The sequence below is a fragment of the Delphinus delphis genome, chromosome 15 (assembly GCF_949987515.2).
Source record: "Delphinus delphis chromosome 15, mDelDel1.2, whole genome shotgun sequence".
NCBI classification, from domain to species: domain Eukaryota; kingdom Metazoa; phylum Chordata; class Mammalia; order Artiodactyla; family Delphinidae; genus Delphinus; species Delphinus delphis.
Window position 1 is genome coordinate 55,315,359 of NC_082697.1, and position 21,915 is coordinate 55,337,273.

General features: G+C 42.0%; 1 protein-coding gene across 14 annotated transcripts in view; it reads left to right on the forward strand.

Moving 5' to 3' along the window:
* RBFOX1 (RNA binding fox-1 homolog 1) overlaps positions 1-21,915 on the forward strand; it is a 1,483,287-nt gene that overhangs the window by 1,384,662 nt on the left and 76,710 nt on the right. For all 14 annotated transcript variants that reach the window (XM_060031701.2, XM_060031707.2, XM_060031700.2 and 11 more), the window contains one exon: positions 15,410-15,490. In XM_060031701.2, the coding sequence (XP_059887684.1) occupies positions 15,410-15,490 (81 nt within the window). The remainder of the gene's footprint in view (positions 1-15,409; positions 15,491-21,915) is intronic.

A 21,915-nucleotide genomic window follows, 5' to 3' on the forward strand; every position in this document is an offset into this window, starting at 1 on the left:
TGGGATGTTTACATATGTTTACAGAGATTGCAGCTTTGCAGGATGAGTGTCATTTTCTTCCTTTTGCAGATAAAGTAGAAATCCAGTGGAGTGGAGTTGCCCAAGGTTGCTTACTTCAAAGGTTAAAGAGCTGATTCAAACCCCTATCTTTGTATATCTTATTAGGAAGCCAATTCCTTTCCCTGCAAGTTACCTCCCATATGTTACTAAACGCAAGCTCCTGTGCCTGAGGCACAGTGAGGCCAAACAATACTGAAACGTCAGAGTTTGGAGCAGAGACAGGTTTATTATATAAAGGTCTTTATTATATAAAGAACCATGCGAGGAGACAGGTGGCTCTTGCCCCCAAACCCGCAAACTCCTTGAAGGGTTTCAGCAAAGTATTTTTAAAGGCAAGGCGAAGGAGGGGCCAGGTTGGTTGTTGCCCACTTCTTGGTGTCGGAATCCTTTGTGCACATAGCTCAGGTCACGATGTTCCTATAAACCTCCAACAAAACAAATGTTATTCTCTGTTCTGCAACTTTATCTCTACAAGAATGGAAAAGTGTTGTACTCTTAAAGGTCAGAGCCTTGAGAATAGCTATCCTGTATATTTCAGGCTATAGGCAACATTCTTAACTCTAAGCAAAAGCAAAAGAATACAAAGGTTAAAGTAAAAGAAACAGATCTAATGTGGAGTCAGATTTGTTCTTCCCTATTACACAGACATGCTTTAGTTAATCCAGTATTTTGGATTGATGGTTCTTAACTGGGAGTGATTTTGCCTCCCAAAGGAATCAGGCAATTTCTGGAGACAATTTTCACTGTTACATCTGGGGGGAGGGGTGTTCACTACTGGCCTCTAGAGGGTGGGGCTAAGGATGCTGCAAAATACCCTGCAGTGCCCCGGACGGGCCCCCACACGAAGAATGATCTGGCCTAAAATTCTGACAGTGCTGAGATTGAAAAACCCGGTCCTAATAGAAGCACATGAGTAAAGATGTGACCTATGCACCAGATATCTTAAAAATTCTCATGCCCTGCTGATGGCTACTGTTAAAGATGTCCAAGCAGCTGTAGTTATTGATGGCAATCAAAGAATGAAAGAGAGACATTTGCCCAAATGTTTCCTCTTCTGGGCATTCCTTTATGATTTTTGACTCCAGAGGGAAAAGCATAGTTTGATTTATGCTGCAGAGCTGGCTGGCTTGGCTAGACATACTCACAGGATGCAGAAAGGCTGATACACTCACAATTCCAATTTATTGCAACAAAAGGCTACAGATTGAAAATTGGCAAAGGGAAGGAGCACCTGGGGGGAAGCCCAGAGGAAACCAGGCGCAAGCTCCTGGGTGTGCTCTCCCTGTAGAGTCACAGGAAGTGCTTCGTTTTCCCAGCAAAGATGTGTGACACCACATGCAAAGTGTCGCCAGTCAGGGAAGCTCACCTGAGCCTTGGCGTCAAGTTTTTTGGGGGGAGTTGGTCACGTAGACCTGGAGCACCCATGACTGACCTCAACTACTCAAACCTTAGCCCAAGGAGCAAAAATAAGTACTCACCATAAATCACATTGCTTCCATAAACAATCTTATCAAACTGGTACTGTGTAGCCCAAGGCCACAGGCATCCAAAAACAATCTCATCAGCTAGAATATTCCACGGGCTCAGAACTCATCTCCCAGGAGCTGACCAGTCCTAAAGACAAGGCTTTGGGGGGAGATGCACAAGGTTTGAGGGGGCCGGGCTTGCTGAGTTAACCCTTTCCTGCCCAACATCAAAAAAAAGAAAATGGAGTTGGCAAGCTCAGAACATATCACAAGAGTGATCGTGATGGAAGTGGTGAGGATGAGGCTGGTGATATAAGACAAGACGTACTACTGTGTTTGCTGATTCTAGGAGAAAAGATGAAGCTGAATTTAGTTATGAAAGAGGAAGGAATGAGTGGCTTTTTCACTTAGAGCAGGGGTCTGCAAACTTTTTCAGTAAAGGGCCAGTTAGTCAATACTTTCAGCTTTATGAGCCATATAGTCTCTGCCACAGCTACTCAGCTCTGCCCTTCTAGTGCGAAAGTAACCATAGATAATACATAAAGGAATAGGCATAGCTGTGTTCCAATAAAACTTTATTTAAAAACACAGACATTTACATTTCATGTAATTTTCATGTGTCATGAAATAGTCATCTTCCTCTCCCCACCAACCAGCTATGTAAAACTGTGAAAGCCTTGGCCCCTACTTTGCTGACCCTGGCTGTAGATTCCAGATTTAATAAACACAAAGCTTATGCCCTGGGGAGGTGTTTTGGTTTTGGTTTGGGTTTTTTAGCATTGCATTTTGGTAGCAATTACAGGATACTGCATGAACCCATGGTTAGCTGGCTGTCACTCAGTTATATGATGTCCATCAAGGAAGGGCCAAAGAGAGAGGCTGTGTATGAATTCACACATACCACTGGCTTCCATTAATTCATCCTTTAGCTCAGGACCTGGGAAGTGCCAGGCACTGTGGTAGGCTCTGGGGTAGCAGCCCTTCCCTCCAGAATTTGGCAGGGCAGTAAAGGATGCACACAAATAAACTCAGGGTATAATAAATGATGATACCTCCTGGACCACTGGAAAATAACCGCTCTCTCTGCATTGAAAGGGGTGCCATAAACTGGATCTGGAAGGATAAGTTAGAGTTTGCCAGCCAAGAAGGCAGAGAGAAGATCATTGTAGGGGTAAATAAGGAGAAGTTTGGTAGCGTCCAAAGGAGTTTCTCAACCTTATCTTCAGAATCCACTGAGAAAAATTAAAACAGAATTAAAAATAAATACAAGTACTTGATGTTCATCTGAGATGGGAATTTCTGAGGCAAAATCAGTTTTCTCCAAAGACTGAGAAATATTGACTGAGATCAGAAAGAACCTTCTAGAGAAAAGTTGCTAAAGACCTGATAATACCATAAAAAGGAATCTGGATTCTGGAATTTATCCGTTGAGTGGTTGACAACCATTGAAAGCTCTGATTAAATAAATGAAATAATAAAAAAAAAATAAGAACACAGTGATGAATTAGGACCCAGACCTACATTTGCAACAAATCGGAGTCTTATCATGAACAATATATGTGGGTTAAGCCCTGAAAGATGTAAGACCACATCGGTGACTGGTCACCAATCCCAGAGACTGGGTTCTTGACAGACCCCAGGATTACCAAATGGTGCCCAACAACAAAAGCTGTTATACAATGTGTCTCCTACTTTTGTCCAAAACTTTTCTGAGGAAAGCAGATTACCAGAGATTTTTTAAATGAGGTGGGTTCATTTTTCTCTTTATGTTTTAACTTGAGTTACCCTTCTATCATAAACCATTTCGTTTTGAAGATTTTTTTGCTTTCCACTTTCAGCGTTCTTTTCAAAATTTATGGTTCACTGTTATTAGCCCAGCCAATTAAGTTGTTGTGTAAATAGAGACAAATTGGCTAAATAGTGTTTAATATACTTTATGTTAATAATACGTAGATACTCATTCTCCAAGTATAAAACGAAGCTGTCCCCTTTTCTTTTAAAAAATTTAGTGTTGAAGAACCAACACACAAATCTCAAAATCCTAGTTAGATTAACTACACTGATGACAGTTAACGCATTTCTAGAACTTCTATGGAACTGTTACAACCCATTACAGTCAAAATATTGGTTTATGAAAAATTAATAAAGCCAATGGAAAATGGAATCCAGCATTAGCTAATAACACCAAAAGAATCAACCAGAATTAATTATGCTGCATGCTACATTCTAATGAGTTTTTCATTAAACTGTATACCATTATGGAAACTAAACAAGGATTACTCAAAGAATAATGCCAACGGCTGTTATTTTTTTAGGGGATTAAATTAGTTACTGGGTTATACATTTAAAACTGACGCAGAGGTTAATCGCTGTACACTCATCATTGTGTTAAAGTCAGTATCATTTTAAAAACACGAACACCCCAATATCATTGATATTTCCTCTGGAAAAAATATAAATCCGTTTGTATGCTTCTAGTGTTTGTTTGATATACATGTGGTATTGTAAACACTGAAACCCTCTATATTAGTTCTCTGTCATTTTCGAAAACAATTTTCACCAGGTGAAATAGTCTATACTTGCTTTCAGCCCATTGCTGTGTGTGTGTGTGTGTGTGTGTGTGTGTGTGTGTGTGTGTGTGTGTGTGTGTGTGTGTGTGTGTGTGTGTGTGTGAAAGAGAGAGATTTAGGAGTATCTTTAAATAAATGTACCTGATTATTTTTTGAGAGATTCAGAATTGAAATATAGTATTTTCTACTCTCACCAAAAGAATAAGTTCAGGATTTTAAACCTAATCTAGGATAAGAAGGAAACTCAAGATGAATCTCTACAGCCATCCCACAAATATACCCAGATCCTCCTAAAATCCAGTTCTGTAATAGTAAGTGAAATATAAGAGGGGGCCACTAGGGAGGGCTTTCTGGAAGGCTTTTTGGACTCTTGTAGCATCATAGAAGCTCTCGCACCTGGAGGATGAGAGGCAGAGAGGGAGGAAGTCCATCTGGGTTCTTTGCAGAGACTTGTAAACTCCACTGTTTTCAGCCGAAGCACAATTTGTAATTTTTTTTCTCCCGAGCAGAGATTGCACACTAAAATATCTTTAGGAGGAGGTTGTGAGACCAGTAAGTGAAATGTGCAAATTGGAAGGGACATATCTCAATTATAGCAGGAGTAGCTTCTCCCCATCACTTTGAGTGGCTCTGCCAGGCAGGAATACTAGCCCAAACCCATGTGGCCCCATCTCCTGATTCCTCAAGAGAAGCCAGACATACGTCTTGTAACATTAAAACTCCCAAATTTAAATGTTTGCAATTATTTCCCAATCTTAAAGTGTTTTCCATTAATTCTATTATGTTTAGCATTATGTACAGTACATTAGTTAGCAATGGGCTACTCCTTTCTTAAAAGAAAAAGACAAAAACAAAAACAAGAGAACAAAAAAAGTCCCCAACGGGCCATATTTTGAGATTTCAAATAATAATAATAATTACTATTTCCATTATTACAATTACTGAGATCACTTATTGATTAGCTACTATTTACCAAACGCTTTCATGTAATAGTTTTAATCCTTACAACAATACTTAATGAAACTGATAGTTTTGCCCCTATTTTGCAGATGTGAAAACCGAGGCTCAAGGATATTAAATGATGAGGTCAAGAACACTTAGCGAGGCTAGCAAAAACTAAGTTTAAAAGTTTCCAAAGCCCATGCTTTTCCAACTACATTATCCGAGCTTAAGGGTTCACTATTTCTCCTCCATGTTTCCTTCCCCCACGTCTTATTTCTACCCTGCAAGTGGGATTTTTCTTATCTACAGAAGATACATCCTGCCCAGAGTCTTCCTTGGTTGGATTTAAAACCCTATTGCAGATTCTTAAAGGTGATCAGGAGGTTGTAGCTAACACCTTTAGCCTGACAGAGTCAGGTGTTTTCAGCCAGAAGATGACTGCAGAATCTTTAGACACGATTTTGTTGGAAAGGTGTTGGTGGACATTTATCATTCCAAGGTTGGAGGAGATGTTTCATCAACTCAGGACCAAGTATCACCATTGATAGGCTTCATGAGAGAGTCTGAGCTTTGGAGTCATGCGAAGCTGGCTCAGATTTCAGTTTTGTCTCATAGTTTTGTCTCTCTCAGCTTTAGTTTCCTTGTGGATTTAATAAGAAAAAAAGTTATAGTGCTTGTAGAACATACTCGGTCCAGAACCAGAAACTCAATGGCATCTTAATTGTCAGTCTTATTAATATCAACTGTACTGAAGATTGTTTATATAGTCCCTACATAGGTATTTTACTGTTGTTGGTGGCCCTGGAATCCCCTGGGAGCTTATTAGAAATGTAGACTTTCAGGCCCCACCCCAAACCTGCTAGATCATGATCTACATTTTAAAAGGGTCCCCACCCATTGATTCAGTTCATATTAGCATTTGAGAAGCAAAGCTCTAGGATGGCCTTTATCTATATATTGACACCCGTGACCCAGAAGGCCAAATGCCTTAGGAAATAAAATTTATTTGCATTGTTTGTGTTGTAACTGAATTGCTATCCTTCCACAAATACCTTATGGGACCATATTTCTCCTTGTTCCATTGTCTTAAACCACAATGAATTAAAAAGAAATTTGGGACAAGTATTGAAAAAACATGTCTTCAAATTGTTTTTGGATGTTTGTTTTTTAAACAAAACTGAAATAAAATTAAAATTTTGACAAAGTATTGATAAAATGATACCCTCTGAAATTTTTAGTGACAGTTTCCTGGGGAGTGGCTAATGCTCTCCTGAGAGACAATTAGTAGTAGTATTGTTCCAAACAGAAAGTAGACGTTAGAACAAGGGTCCCCAAATGTATTCTGTAAGGTTCCAGGTAGCAAATATTTTAGTCTTTGAGGACCATGCATTCTCTGTTGCAATTACTGAGCTCTGTTGTTGTAGCATAAAGCAGCCATAAATAATCTGCAAGTGAATGAGTGTGGCTGTGTTCCAATAAAACTTTATTGATAGATACTGAAATTTGAATTTTATATAATTTTCACTTGTCACCAATATTATTCTTCTATTGATCTTTTTTTTCCTCAACCATATAAAAATGTAATCATTCTTAACTCATGGCCATACAAAAATGGTGGTAGGCCGGATTTCACCAGAAGACTGTAGTTTGCCTGCACCTGATTTAGAAGATTAGCCTTAAGTCCATGGGTCCAGGAATCTAGTTGGTTTATTTTGCATTCAGCACCACAATATTTCTGTCTGTGTGATCTTGGGCAAGATCCTTAAACTCTCTCTGTCTCAGTATCCCCATCCATTAAGTAGATATAATAGTAGTACCTCTCTTACAGGGTTAAGAGTAGGGGATGATCCAAATTAAACATTGAGAGGTTTGCGGGGCACTTAGCAGGTCTTCAGTAAGCAATTTTTGGAATTGTCGCTGTAACATTTGAGGATCCGATATATTTATTATCATATTGAGTCAATCAACTGCTTTCTTTAAAAGCCTCTATTAGCCTAAATTTGGAGGCAGGAGCTTAAGGTAACAGTCGAGTCATTACATTTTTCAGACAATAAAGAATCAAGGAGAAATTTCTACAGAGATCTGACATACTGTCCTTGCAACTTTTTTCTGCAATTACATCAAAATAAAACGTGGAAAGAAAAAAATGTGACGTGTTTCTTTCTAAATAGGAATGTCAAAACTCACCAAATAAACTGGAAAGAGGGATTATGAACACCATAGACAGATTCACTCCAGGGCTCCTTTAAATATGGAAATCCCCTGGCGCAATTAAAACATGATTTGATTTATAAGAATTAAATATACATGCAATATTTTCTGCAGCCTCTGTGCCTAAATGGAAATACCTCTGTACTTAAAATGCTCCCATAACCCTTCAGAGAAGCTCATCTTTCAGGCATGTATAAAAGCTTTAGGTATTAGCTGTGAAAATATTCTTACGTGGATTAGCTCAATGCTAGTCTGTTAAAAAATGCGTAACTGTAAAAGCCAAAATCATCAGGCTTTGGATGAATTTGTCAACTGGAAGCAGTAGCTTCCATTGGCAGGGACCACATGGCAACCTCCCAGGTCTCTAAGTAGAACAGAAGTTTGATGCTTATATGATGCTGCATAGGGGACCCTCATGGTAGCTCCTCATTGATCCTCAAGGCAGAGTTCATGATAAGGTAGGACTACCACAACAAAGTACCATAGACTGTGTGCCTTCAACAACAGACATTTATTTTCTCACAGTTATGGAGGCTAGAAGTGTGAGATTAAGGAGTTGACAGGGTTGATTTCTTCTGAGACCTTTCTCCTTGACTTGTAGACCGCCATCTTCTCCTTTTGTCTTCACATGGTCCTCCCTCAGTGTCTGTGTCCTAATTTCCTTTTCTTATGAGGACATCAGTTATAGGAATTAGTTTCTACCCTAATTTTACCTTAATTACCTCTTTAAAGATGCTATCTCCAAACACAGTCACGTCCTAAGGTACTGGGTGTAGGACTTCAATGTATGAATTTTGAGGGAACACCACTCAGCCCATACAGTAGAGCAGGAGTGCCGTATGTCTTCTTCTGGATGGAAAACCAAGGGTGAGCTCTCTAGGATTATGTGATTAGTGTTTTGTGTGCCTTCTTCCCCAGCCTGCCTCCAGAGACTTTGACAGAATAGCTTGGACTAGAAGTGAGGTACGCTTTTTCGTTTGAAATGCTCCAAAGCAAAATTGGTCAAAGGACAAAAGGGGAAAGATCAAAAGTAAATAAATTTTACCTCTTTGCCTGCAGAAGTAAACAGACCAGATATATTTAGCCATTTTCATTTTTCTCCTAAATCTGTGATGACCTAAGGCCTGGTTTACTCTGAGTGCATCTGCGGAGCAGCAGAATCACCCTGGGTTGCTGATGAAATGCAGATTTCCCACCCGCTGAGTCACACTTTTCAGGGCTGGGGCCTGGGAGGGTACAGCACTTCAGATTCTCCCAGGTGGTTCTTAAACTCTGGAGGCTTTGAAAACCTCTGATTTAAGGGTGGGAAGAACTCAGGGCATTGAGGTTTGGGGGACTGGCTCTTCTCCAGCGTTTCGCAAAGTATGGTCCCCAGAAAACATGAGAACTTGTGAAAGATACAAGTTCCCAGGCTCCAGCCCAGACCTATGGAATCAGAAACACTGGCAATGGGGCCCGGCGTTCCGTGTTTAACCAACCCTCCAGGGGATTCTGGGGATGCAGGTGGTTGTGAGAACCCTGGGTGATACCACCCCTTTTCTTAAAGTACTGCTCCCACAAGAAAGAAGTCAGCGGGTTTCTGTTTCAGTGAAGTCTCCTTTTCTCCCCAGCTCACAGTTTGTTTTTTCAACCATAACCAGTATTTTCCTACTTTTATTCTAATCAAAAATAAAAAGCTTTAAAAATCATTCAGCAACCATAGAAGCAGGAAGGAGTCACTGAGAAAGTGAGCAAAGGTCGAGGAACACAGATAGCTGGTTTCTCACCTGGAATTTGCCTCTGATTGATGATAAGCCTTTTCGTAAATGACATCGTTGTTCTGTGCCTCCTTTTTTTCCATCTATAAAAAAGGCCTAGGGCTTCCCTGGTGGCGCAGCGGTTGAGAGTCCGCCTGCCGATGCAGGGGACGCGGGTTCGTGCCCCAGTCCGGGAAGATCCCACATGCCGCGGAGCGGCTGGGCCCGTGAGTCATGGCCGCTGGGCCTGCATGTCCGGAGCCTGTGCTCCGCAATGGGAGCGGCCACAGCGGTGAGAGGCCCGCGTACCGCAAAAAAAAAAAAAAAAAAGCATATGGGGTTCAGCAGGTGTACCCCAGATCTACACAGTGGGCACACAGTAGGTCCCAATAGACGGCTGCTGAATGAATGAACTCATAGCCTCATCTTTCCCGAGCCGAGCACTGGAGACAGGAAGGCAGCTCTGTAATGGTCCCCTCTGGGACTTTTTCCCCTCAGCCCTCTTTCTAGAGTTACTAGGTATCGGGGGTGGGGGGTGGGAAATCTCCCCCTTCAACCCTCTTGAGTTCTTGTGGTTGGTCTAATAATAAAATTGTCACAAGACAGATGAACAGGAGAAAAAAAGAAACAAATTTTAATACGTGTGCACAGAGGTCTCATAGAAATGGGACCTAAGAAGTGGCCAAAGCAGGCAGCTTTTATACTTGTTAGACAAAGAGACAATAAATGTGTGAGGAATTGACAGCACAAAGAAGCTTAGGCTTTGGAAAATGAATTAGTAAAGAGTGTAAACAGAGTTTGGTTTGAGCTTGGGGCAGTAAATTAAAGGAGTCACAGGATTTGTTGGTGCAGCTTCTCGGCCCAGAATTCCCCATCTCTGATGATAAGGGTGTCCTTCTACTTCCAGATGCTGGGAGGGCACCTTTCACCTGAGGGATTTATTTCCTGCTTTCAGGGAGGCAGAGAGAAGTTTCAGTGTTCTTAAGTAACTTTAATTCAAACTAACCAATATGCCATTGAGGCACATTTTGGGGCAGCACTCCCTGGATCCCATCGTAGGACAAGTGACATCCGGAAAGCGGGACTCCAGCAATGATCTCTGTTTTCAAGTGACCCTGGACTAGCACATCTTAGATGTCTGTGGAGACACAGGGACCACGGGACACACACAGACCTCACAGGGCAGGTGCTCCTGAATTCCCATTGGCTCTTAGATGTTTTACAAAGTCTCGTTGTTGTTGTTATGCTTTGGGTCTTTGTCTTTTGCATTTCAACAGAGATAAGAGCATCCTTCTCTAAATCTCCCAGCCCATCTTCATCTTGGAGCTAATGAAGCGAATCAGTCATTCCCAGTTGCTAGGCAATTGGAATGTTTCTTTGACTTTTTTTTTTAATTCAGAAATTATAGGGAGGGCCCAGGCATTTCACTGGACTAGCTTGTAGCTCTGCCTATTTGGTATTAAAATGGAAGGGCAACCGTTGCAAAACAGCTTTTCTTTTCTTCCTTTAACGTTCTAATTTTGTTTCTTGAAAGTGTGACAGGGCTGCCTACCAGAATCCCTTCCCGTAGTTTCTCTCCTCAGTTGCTTCCTGACTCTGAGCCTAGGTCCCTGGACCCATGGGGACAGGATGATGAGTAAGACATGATTCTTTTTTTTTGCGGTACGCGGGCCTCTCACTGTTGTGGCCTCTCCCGTTGCGGAGCACAGGCTCCGGACGCGCAGGCTCAGCGGCCATGGCTCACAGGCCCAGCAGCTCCGTGGCATGTGAGATCCTCCCGGACCGGGGCACGAACCCGTTTCCCCTGCATCGGCAGGCGGACTCTCAACCACTGCGCCACCAGGGAAGCCCAAGGCATGATTCTTGACCTCTTGGAGTTCAGTGCATCCATGGGGAAGATACTCGTTAAATAGACCATTGCAACACAATCTAGAAAAGCAGAGGAGGGAAGCTGAACCTGGCCAGGTAGAGGCAAATAAACCCAGTCTCTAGGAGGAGGAGAAGCCAGAGCCCAGTGGAAAGGGAGGGGAATTATCTCAGGGGGAGAGGAAGGGATTCCTGGGAGAAGAACCACCCTGTGCAAAGGCCTGGAGGGGTGAAACTGCACCCTTGTTCCAGTTGGTTTGAGTCCAAGTTCTTCACGGAAGGGTTGGCAGCACAGGAAAATAAAATGTAGTTAGTTTCCCCTTCCTGTCTGTGGTAGGAAACACCCCTGCTGGGCTTCTCCTTGCCCCTCCATGGGCCAGGAATGGTCCTCTACACAGTGGGGAGTCTCCAGGTGAGAAGGAAGAGTTGGGTTGCCCCATCTGAGGTATGGATCCTGGCTCACCCTCCCCCCGCTGGAGATGCCAAATCCAGCCCGAGGGCGGCCACGGGGACCCACATCTTGCCAGAATTTAGGATGCTGACAGTCATGGCACTCTGATTCGCAAGTGAGCGTGACAGGCTTTGGGAAAGGCTCTGATGATCCCAAGATCGTGGGCTGTCACATGGATCCCAGTGCCTGCAGCTGCAGATAGAGTCATCAACCTTCCAGGAAATGGACGACCAGGCTCCTCAGGTTTCACTTAAACTGGATGAGTCAACCTTCAAAGAACCAGAAAAGAGGAGGAAACAAGTGTGAACTGTAGGCATGCAAATTCCCAGCTATAAACAAGGAACAGAAAGGTTGGTTGGGAAAAGCACTGTTTTTAGCAAAGAAAATAGAAATGAAGAGGTCTTTAAAAACATAATAATTCAATCATATTCATTAATCCCTCTGAGGGCCAGGTATTTTGCTAGGAGCTGGGGATAAAAGGATGAGTATGATTTGGCTGTGATCCAGGGGGATTCTCAGTAGCTAAGACTGATATGTAAATAAAAAGTTGTAATACTGCGTATCAAAGGATCTACTAGGGAGATTTTTTTTTTAAGTGTGATAGGAGCATAGAAGATGGAGTAATTAACTCCTGCGGACTGGGAAGAGAGGAGGTGACACTTAATGCAGAGGCGTTGGGGGTAGGGGAGAACCACTTCTTTTTTTTTCAATTGAACCACATATAATTGCCAATGTCAACCCTGTTTGACATAAGAAAGGTCAATTTCATATGGTTTAACCTAACAGAGCAGGAATAGGATAGAGGTTTCATCCCGTCCACTGACAATGATCTAATGATAGTAACTGCCTAGAAACTGTGTTAAGAATGATCCTGAGGATTCCAGGCTAATGGGAAAGGACACTATTGAAATTGATGAATGGTTTCTCCTGGTTAAGGAATGGATGGATAGTGGTATAATTTGAACATAGTTGCCATCCTTAAATTCTAAGGAGGTTTATAAAGCAAAGGCACGGAAGTCTGAGAAATACAGGACGTCGCGATGGTTATAGACAGTTCATGGTTGTTGGAGTGTCTATGTTGGGGGGCAGATCAAAGACTCAGTTTGGGAGACTCATTAGAAAGCTCAGTCCATGCTATATCACAAAATGCCTCTTTAAAAAAATATATTGGAGTATAGTTGATTTACAATGTTGTATTACTTTCTGCTGTATAGCAAAGTGATTCAGTTGTACATATACATATATCCACTCTTTTTTAGATTCTTTTCCCATATAGGTTATCACAGAGTGCCTTGAATGACCTTGTAAACACTCCTCATACTGCTGCTTGTACCCTATTATCTAATTGACTGACTTTTTTAAACAAACACACATTACTGACCCCCACCCGAAAAACACAGGGAGGTTACAGTGTTCTTCTCTGCCGCTTTGGTTTTGTTTAATTCAAAGCTTTCTTGTAAGAAAAGGTCACAAAGTACTAACAGAACATACAATAAGTACTTTGCAAATTAAATTGGAGGATGTTTTCAGGTAAAATAAAAACCAAGTCCTGTGACAGTATGGATTTTATTTTACAAAGGTCAAAATCATTTTGCATAAAGACTTTTTTTTGCTACAAAGAGGACATCCAAAGTTATTTCAGTCTATTTTCTCAGAATCCACAGCATATGAAAATTAGGAAAGCATCATTATGCACTTCCAGGATTTAGTTTTCTAGAGAGAATCTGTGTTGTGTCCCAGTGGGATTCACTAAATTACAGAGCATAGCATTGAACATTGACCCTAAGGTTTTTAACCGCACAATACTGAAGTGCCTTTCTGGATATGTTTTTGCTACAATTATATTTTTCTTTGGAAACCTAGGCACCCCAAGAAACTTCAGATCTCGTTTTTAAAGTGGTTTTTAACCAGGGAGCTTTCTCACGATCCGCCTGCCTGGGTCCCCTTCTCCCTAGAAGATTCTGATCTGGTAGCTTCCTGTATATCCTATAGAAATATTAGTTTCTTCTAAGATTTCTAGCACTGAGCACAAGCTTACAGGCAGCCCCTGCAAAATCAGGAGCTTCCCTGATAAAGCAGAATAGAGGCTAGGACAAGTCTTTTCTCGGAGGTATCCTGCCTCCTGTGGGTTGATTTTGGACCCTGTGCCCCACGATCTGGGTGTGTTTAGTTTGTTCTTAATCCCCGTACTATGCCAGTTTCCTGCCAGAACTGGAAAAACCTACTGAATAGAAATTAGAACATGTGAAGTCTCATCTTACATGTTGCAATAAATTATATTTAAATCAAGTAGAAAGAAGAAAGAGCTATCAGTTTAGCAAAGGTTGATCGTGACTCAAGCCCATCCAGACTCTCAATATATTGACTATCAGAGAGGGTTAGTTAATTTCACTCTTCTATCCAGGCTTTTGTGGGAGGAGGAGGAAGAGGGGGGCTCTTCTCCAGCTATAAGCATGGCATAGCAGGTTAAATGTGAGAACGATTGGGGGGGATCCCTTCAGATAGAACTTCTGTCCATGGGCTACTTGTCCTTGTCAAAGATGGGAGGGAATTGGCCGGCCTCGTGTTGTGGGAAGGGTGAGGTGCCTTAGGGATTTTAACAGTCTTTGTTTTGCCTGGACGTAATGTACAGAATCTAGAGAAACACAGGGAACGCAGGCTGGAATTTGAGGAAACCTTTTTAGTCCTCCTCGTGTGACTCCTCTATTTTGGCTCAATACCTGAAGGATGATAGTCCTGGAGACCCCCTTTGGAACTGCATCTGGTTTTGAAGTTCAGAAAAGATTCCTGTCTCTTAATGCTATTGTATGGCAGCCCCTCTCTATTTGGCAAACCTCCCTCTCACTCTAGAGGTTCTAACTCCCTTTTGTTGACATTGGGAAAGATACCAAAGGATTGCAGAACCCCTCCCAAGGGCAGGTCTCCAAGGATATAGGTGAGTTGACTGGAGGTCAGGGCTATTTCTCCCAGGAGATTGCTTCACAGCGGCTGTGATGACAGGAGAAAGCAGAAACAAATGGAGGTGGCTGACCTTGCCCAGCCAGGGAAGGGAACAGAAACCACAGGAGCCCATTTCCATCATCAGTAACACGCTTACAAGTCCTCAAAGGTCTCTCTCATTCTTCTCAAACTCTTTGAGTTTGAGCTTCGCGGAAGCAGGAGAACAGAACTGATACCCTGAAGATTCCCTAACCTGGTCATCTTTGGAGTGGGTATTATTCACAAGATGTCATAGATTGAGGAGCTATCTCAGGATTCCACCACTCTTCCCTGCTATAAAACTCCATTTTGCAAGGATAAGCCCGAGACCCTTTGCTTTAAATCAGGGAGAGGAGTGTCATCACTACAGTGCAGCCATGGTCCGCAGGCTTAGGAAGCAGCCTCTCCTGCTGGAAGGCAGAGAGCTTTAGGGAAGAAACTGGAAACGCAGAAGCCAAAAGTGGTCTCACCCAAGTCCAGTATGGGTCCAGGGTGGGTCCCAGGGATGGCCAAGTTGCTTTTATTTTTTCCCTGCCTTACTTCTGTTCTTCCTCTGAAGAACTGATTCAGAAAAACTAAAATGGGGGAGAGGAAAAGTTTTCTTTAAACATATCGATGCATGCGCTTACCATTTATTCAGTGATTATTACATGCCAGCCCCTGTGTTGGGCACCTCTCCAGTAACACGATTCATAACCCTTCCTGGTGATAGGTATATTCACCCCCATTTTCCAGATGGGAATCCCGAGGCACAGAGAGGTTCAGTGACTTATCAAGATCACACAGCTAAGTAATATCTGAGTCAAGCTTGTTGTCCAGTTCTCTGTGATATTTCTAAAGCTCCCTTTTGATTATGCCATGCTGCCTGCATTCCTGATCTGAAATCAGACCCCACCACCCAAACCCCATGTGAAAAAGAATGACATGTGCGTGGTGGGCTGGGCGGGTGGGCTCCTACCAATCCCCTTTGGCCAAGGCAGGGGCTTCCCTGGGTGTCCCCATCCTGCGCTCGGGCGTGTGGCTGTGTTTTCATTTCTCTGCCTTTCTCGTTTGCATTGCCATATGATCTCCCAGGTGTAGTGTGCCTGTCCCCCAACCAGATGCCATCTCTCTCTCTCTCTTCCGTAGGCACCGTGCTGTTGTGCCAGGCAAACCAGGAGGGATCTTCCATGTACAGTGCCCCCAGTTCACTTGTATATACCTCCGCAAGTAAGCCCGCTCTCGTGGCTCTTTTTGTTTTGTGACATAAGTCTGAGTCCAATCACCTTCCCTGCCATGTAAGTTCTCTCCCACTCCCTCTGCACCACCCTCCCTTGTTGCTCTCTGTGAGGTGAAGCTGACTCTCATAAGCATGTCTCTGGTTTTCCCTGTTGCCTTAGCATCTAACCCCTCTGCTCATGTCTGAATCCTCACTTCCCAGCTGTCCCAGCCATTCGTCGTTAGACCTTTGTCAGGATTGGGGCCAAAGGATGGGACATGGGGCTTTGGGTTGGGGGCAGGGGGATGGGAGGGGAGGGATATAGTTCATTGCCTTCCTTCTATCACAGCTTTGCAAATCAATACGAAAATAATTGAAGTAAAATATGCAGGCCATCCAAGTGACACCCTACCCTAGCAAAAGGTGCTTGGTTGGTGATCTCGGGCACAGTTTTCTCATTGTGGGAAATATTACTAGCCCGTGGCCAGTGACTTGTTTGCAAGGCTGTATTATCCTTTGCGATTCATCTAAGGAGGAAGAAATAAAAGAAAAATGTGGTTCTCCCCCATTTAACTGGGGGGGGGGGATAATATTAAAAAAAAGCACTTTAATAGATATAGCCATGAATTGCTAGGGGGAGGAGACCAGAAATAAATATGGAACAGAGATCACAGTGTTGGCATGGAAAAAAATCAAGGATTTCTCTGCCTGGGATGGATCCTCTGGAGTGGAGAATGCCCCACCCCCACCCCAGTTCCCAGAGCAGGTTGCAGAATTACAAGTTCTAGCTGAGTCCACCGTGGTTCTCCAGCTGGTTTGCCCCGCCTCAAAGTCCCCTGGCACAGCCGAGACCTTACCCTCTATTTCATACAGTGCGTCTACACCCTGGAGAACCCCCATAACTGCCAAATGGGTCCTCATTGGGATTGGTGATCAAAAGTGAGCCCGGGGGCCAGAGGGAAGGTGGGCTGCTTCTGAGATCAGCTTGAGGAGCGGGCAGGTGGAGAGCAGAGGCAACAGCCTCAGGGCAATTAAGAGGATGAGAGACAAGAGGGGACTCTTCACCACGTACCAAGATCTAGCATCTCAATTCCCAAGACTGAGACAAATCAGACTCTTCGCTGCGGGGGCAAAGGTTAGAAGCAGTCACAGGGAAGCCAAAAACATCATGGTTATGAGAAACCCGAGGGTCTCTGAAGTCATCAGGTCATGGGCGTAGCCAGTTGTTTCTCCCAAGCAAAGTATAATCTTCAGCAGAAGCTTTGACATTCCTTAAATGCAAGGTATTTTTCCGTGTCCCCAAGACGCCAAAATCTAACCATACTGGCGAGAAATGGTTCTTTCTGAATTTATGAATGTTGTCCCATTTGGGCCAGTGTAAATTATTTGCATGTGTCTCCTAGAACTAGAAAGCTACCGCACATTTTCACAGGCTTAACCTTGTTTAATCCTGAAAATCTGCACCAGGTAGGTATTATAATGTTTGCTTTACAGCTGAGGAAATGGAGGGCAATGAGAAGTGGACTGATTCACCCAGGATCACACAGCCAGGATATGGTAGATTTGTTTTTTGAACTTGGTGAGATTAATCAACTTTTGTCTGCTTTTCTGGCTCTATTTGACTCTAAATCTCATCATCTTTCCATTGTAAATACCTGTCCCTCCTTCTCCATAAATGTTATTTTCCGTAGGAGAGAGGGTGACCCAAGCTCACCATAGTCCCAGAGTATTATTTGGGGTTTTCTCTGACATTGTTGTCCTACAGAACTGTATAGAATGAAGTGTGTTATATCTGCACAGTTCAGTACACATGCTCGTGGGACCGAGGCACAGAATTTTTAATTTAATTTTACTTAATGTTACTCTAATTAGCCACCTGGGGCTGGTGGCTACCATCTTGGACAGAGTGGCTCTCTATGATTATATGCTGTATGTATATCTCACTTTTCTTTATAGAAGTGAACAAAACAAATTAACTCCAAGAAAGGGCTAGTTTGGATTGGTATAGCTATTGTAAAGTGACTTGGGGAAAATGTGTCATAAATGTCAAGCATGGAAATATGTCACAAATTCTCCAAGTTAAAATAGGTAGAGCATACAGAGAAAATAAAATCACCTAAAGCAGGGATCAGCAGCCCACAGCCCAAAGGCCAAATCCAGCCCCCAGCCTGCTTTTGTAACACTGGTGAGCTAAGAATGGCTTCTCAGATTTTTGAAAGGATTAAAAAACAAAACAAAGACAAAAAATAATATGTGACAGACGTAGATGGCCCATAAGAGCCTAAAATACTGACATTCTGGCTCTTTACAGAAAAAGTGTGCTGATCTCTGATTTAAAAGGTCCATTTTATTATTACAAACCCAAAAGGGCAATATCATATCACTCTTTATAATTAGACTTCTCTTCTTGAGTTTCAAAGTTAAAATGTATAATAATTATAGAAACTGTGTCGTGTGTCCAACACCCTTCATTTTGAGATTGCACGATCCATCATAGTACCTATACAGTTTTCATCCTGATATTTTCACTTATTATCATGTCATATGTACTTTATGAAAATATGTTAATGGCCTCATAATAACCTATTGTTTAATGATATTATATTTTAATCTATCCACCCACTGCGTTGTTGGGTACTTAGGTTGATAGCAATTTTTCAAAAATATTCAGGAAAATAGATGTCCTTGTATACACTTTGTATATAATAGTTTTAAGGAAAACGAGTAAATAGCTAATCGTACTTACCCCATACCAAAGCAAAACAAAAGCTAGTTTCTTGCAATAAGGATCTTCGCTTGTCAATTCCTGTTGTCAATTCAGATTGACAAGCTCAATTGGTATTTTGTACTGACAGCCGACCCTGAGACCCCTCCGGCTCCACTTGGGTTCCCAGGGGTGTGAGATCGGTTCCATCTTGAGGCAATGGTGCTGAGTGTAAAGATGATCCATCCCTACCTAAGACACATCGCTAAGGTTTCCTTTCTGCTCTAGTTCTCAGGGTCAGCAATGCCTTTTGGAACTAGACCCTGTCTGCAGTTAGCTGGCTTCTTTGGAACACTCATATTTTCTCTTCCAGATTAAGGTGTATATCTTAGTACAAAGTCACACCGTACTGTCTATAAATAATTCAGCCAGAAAGTAAAGGTTCATTTTTACACGCACACACACACACACAATCTGGGGACCAACATACGGTCACCTAAGATTCTTTTCCTTTCTCTAGGTCTGATATACACAGGGCTGAGAGCCACGTGCCTTGTCTTGGAAGTCTGAATGGCATGGCCTCTTTTTCTCTAAGAATCCAGCCTTCTTCCTCAAAGCTGAGGCTCCCTTACGTCTCAGCAATTTTTTTAGGCTACCCCAGTGTTTCAGGTTGAAAATGCATGTGTTTCTCATTTTTATCTAACAGTCGCGCTCCAGAAGCCAGGTGTGTGTAAATTACACATTTGTCAATGGGATACTATGTGTTTACGGACTTTCAGGATTAATCCTGAGTTTGTGCTTTTTTCCATGGATCTTTAACTGGCCTTGGATGTTTTTGACTTAAATTGCCCCTCTGCCCAGCAGAATAGCTAATCATCTGTAAATAACACCCTTAAGTGCAGTAGGAGAGATGGTTTTTAAAGGAACCCTGCTGAATTAGTCTGTAATGAAAATAATTCCTACTGAAGTTAACTGTTTTTTAAGATGCATTTTTGCATAATGGGTTTTTCCCCCTTTAAGTGAATCATCCTCATAACATGATCCAGAACATGAAAGTATTAAGAGAAAGATTTTCACTCAGAGCTCAATAGCAATACAACCGAATCCCATAGATTTTTCCCATCACATTCCCACTGGGTCCAGTATTTCCTCCTTTTCCCCAAACTTTACCCTCATGTGAAACCCCAGTTCAAGTTGTATCCCAGAATATCCTCTTACATGTCCTAATAAACCACTTCCATCCATAGTGTATCAGATTTAAATGAAGTCTGATCAAAACTCTGGAGAATTAGGCAAGATCACCTTGGACCAAAAAATTTAATATTAATATTTTGTCTAAAAAATATTAACCTTTAATCAACTAAGTTAAACTAATTAAATTATTTTATCAATTTTCAAATAACTGTAATTAATTAATTAACATTGTGCTTTGCTTTGAGTAGCAAACAATGTAGCCCCTCAACAGAGATGTTTGGTGAAAGTGGGGTCAGGGCTGGAGACCTGCTCAGTGCCCACTCCTTCCTAGGGCCGGGGGTCTGGAGGCTCCTTCTGTCAGGGGAAGGGCACCAGCTATATCATTGTCTGCACTGTTTGCATATATCAAGTGGTTGCTTATATCAAAAAGCCTTCAGGCTGAGAGTTCATTAGTCTTTTCCAGATAATCCAAAGTAATGGCAAATTTAGATAAATGTAAATTTGAGTAGATGTATTAAATATTAACAAAATCAAATATACTGACAGCAGATTACTTCTCTGTTAAACAATTATACACTTGAGAAAAATTTGAGATAGTTCATATATAACAAATCTGATCCAAGAAAATGCCTGAATCTGAAATCGTGGTAGTGTTCAACTAACTGAAAACCCTCCCTGCAAATCAAGCACTAACGTTTGTGAGTAGGGAATTCCTCCCTCTTCTAAAGTTCCTCAGGTTATTATTCGACAGATCTTGGGAGCTCTTAAATTTATTTTCTTTTAGTTTAGTGCATCTTCAGGCATCCTTAAACCTGACCTTAAAAAAAAAAAACAGCTTAAGGCAGAAATAGGAAGGTAAAGAGCATATCACCTTTCTTCACCTTTCTTCCAAACTAAGAGATTACCTCCATTTTACTTAGTTAAAATATCAAGAGGTAAATCATTGGTTCCATGAATGGGAACACCCACTTCCAATTTGGATTAGCAAAGCCAGCTCTCACCGATACTTATTTCCATATGGAGTAGTGTCCAGAAATAGGTAAATGCTACCAGCTTTATTTTGTTGTCTTTACAGTTTAATGAATAGATTTTAAATTACAAAAATAGCACGTACTCACTGTAATGAGGGAAGCAGACAAATACACACATACACACACACACATCTGTATGGAATAATGTAGTAATATCCCCCAACTTATCCGCAGACACACGCCTTTCAAGTAATCCATATTGACTCCCTGGTAAGTATCTTTTCACATTTTGTCCATAACAATGCAGGGAAGGACATACACACATGAAATGCGGGGTGTGAGCAGTTTGTTTTTATACAGAGGGGAGCAGTAGCTTCCATATTATATGCACGTTACACATGTAGATCACATTTTGTTTCATTTAATAACACATTTTCACTATCTCCTATTAAGCCTTTTTGATAATTTCATGCTCTTCCATGGTGTGGATGGTCCAGAGTTCATGCAACCATCTCTGTCCACAGACATTCAAACTCCTTCTTTTTCAGCCTCTCCCTAAAGGCTGCAACAAACATCGTTACATACACTCCGACATACCCGTGTTCCAAATGCCACATCGAGGTTCCCAAACACAGGATTGTCAGCCCCTCCCACATTCCTGCCAGCACCTGCATAGTTTGCTCTTTTTTAATTTTGCAAACCAGGTGGGTGAAAAATAGCATCTCTAGTTGCCTTTGCCTTTCATTTAGTGAGGAATATCATCTTTCACATAGTTAATTTTCATTTGGATGTTACCTCTTGTGGATTTCCAATACACATCTGCCTGTTTCTCTTCCAAGTTTTTCTCATTTTATTTTTTAATTCACATCGAGAGGAAATTATTCTTGAGGGACATTATCTATGAATACCATAGATGTTACAAACATAATTCCTGTGTTGGCCATTTAATTCTGCTTCCATTCCACTCTACATTTTTAATAGTATAGGTAAATGTATCTGTCCTTCCTTTTGTTACCAGCTTTAGACATAATTTTAAATGACAGAATCCCTGCCAGGAGAAGTTTTATTTAGCACCATATAGTTTTCTCGGCCGCCGTAACAAAATACCATAGGTTGGGCAGCTGAAACAACAGAAATTTATTTCTCGTGGTTCTGGAGACTGGAAGTCTGAGATCAGCGTGCCAGCATGGTCAGTTCTGATGAGAACTTTCTTCCTGGCTCATAGATGGTTGCCTCACATGGCAGAGACAGCAAGCTTTCAGGTATCTCTTCTTATAAGAACACTAATCCCTTCATGAGGGCCCCACCCTCAAGACCTCATCTAAACTTAATCACTTCCCAAAGGCCCCCATCTTCAAATACCATCACAATGGGAGTTAGGGCATCATCTTGTGAATTTGGGGGAGACACAATCCAGTCCATAGCAAGTCCCTTGACACACAGGTGCCACTTTTATTTGTCAAGGGCCAGAAAAACATTTTCCAACAGAAATTTCTATATGGTCCCGTATGCTTATCCATGCAAACAGGTGTATTTTCACACACTTCCATGGAAGCCATGGCTGAAT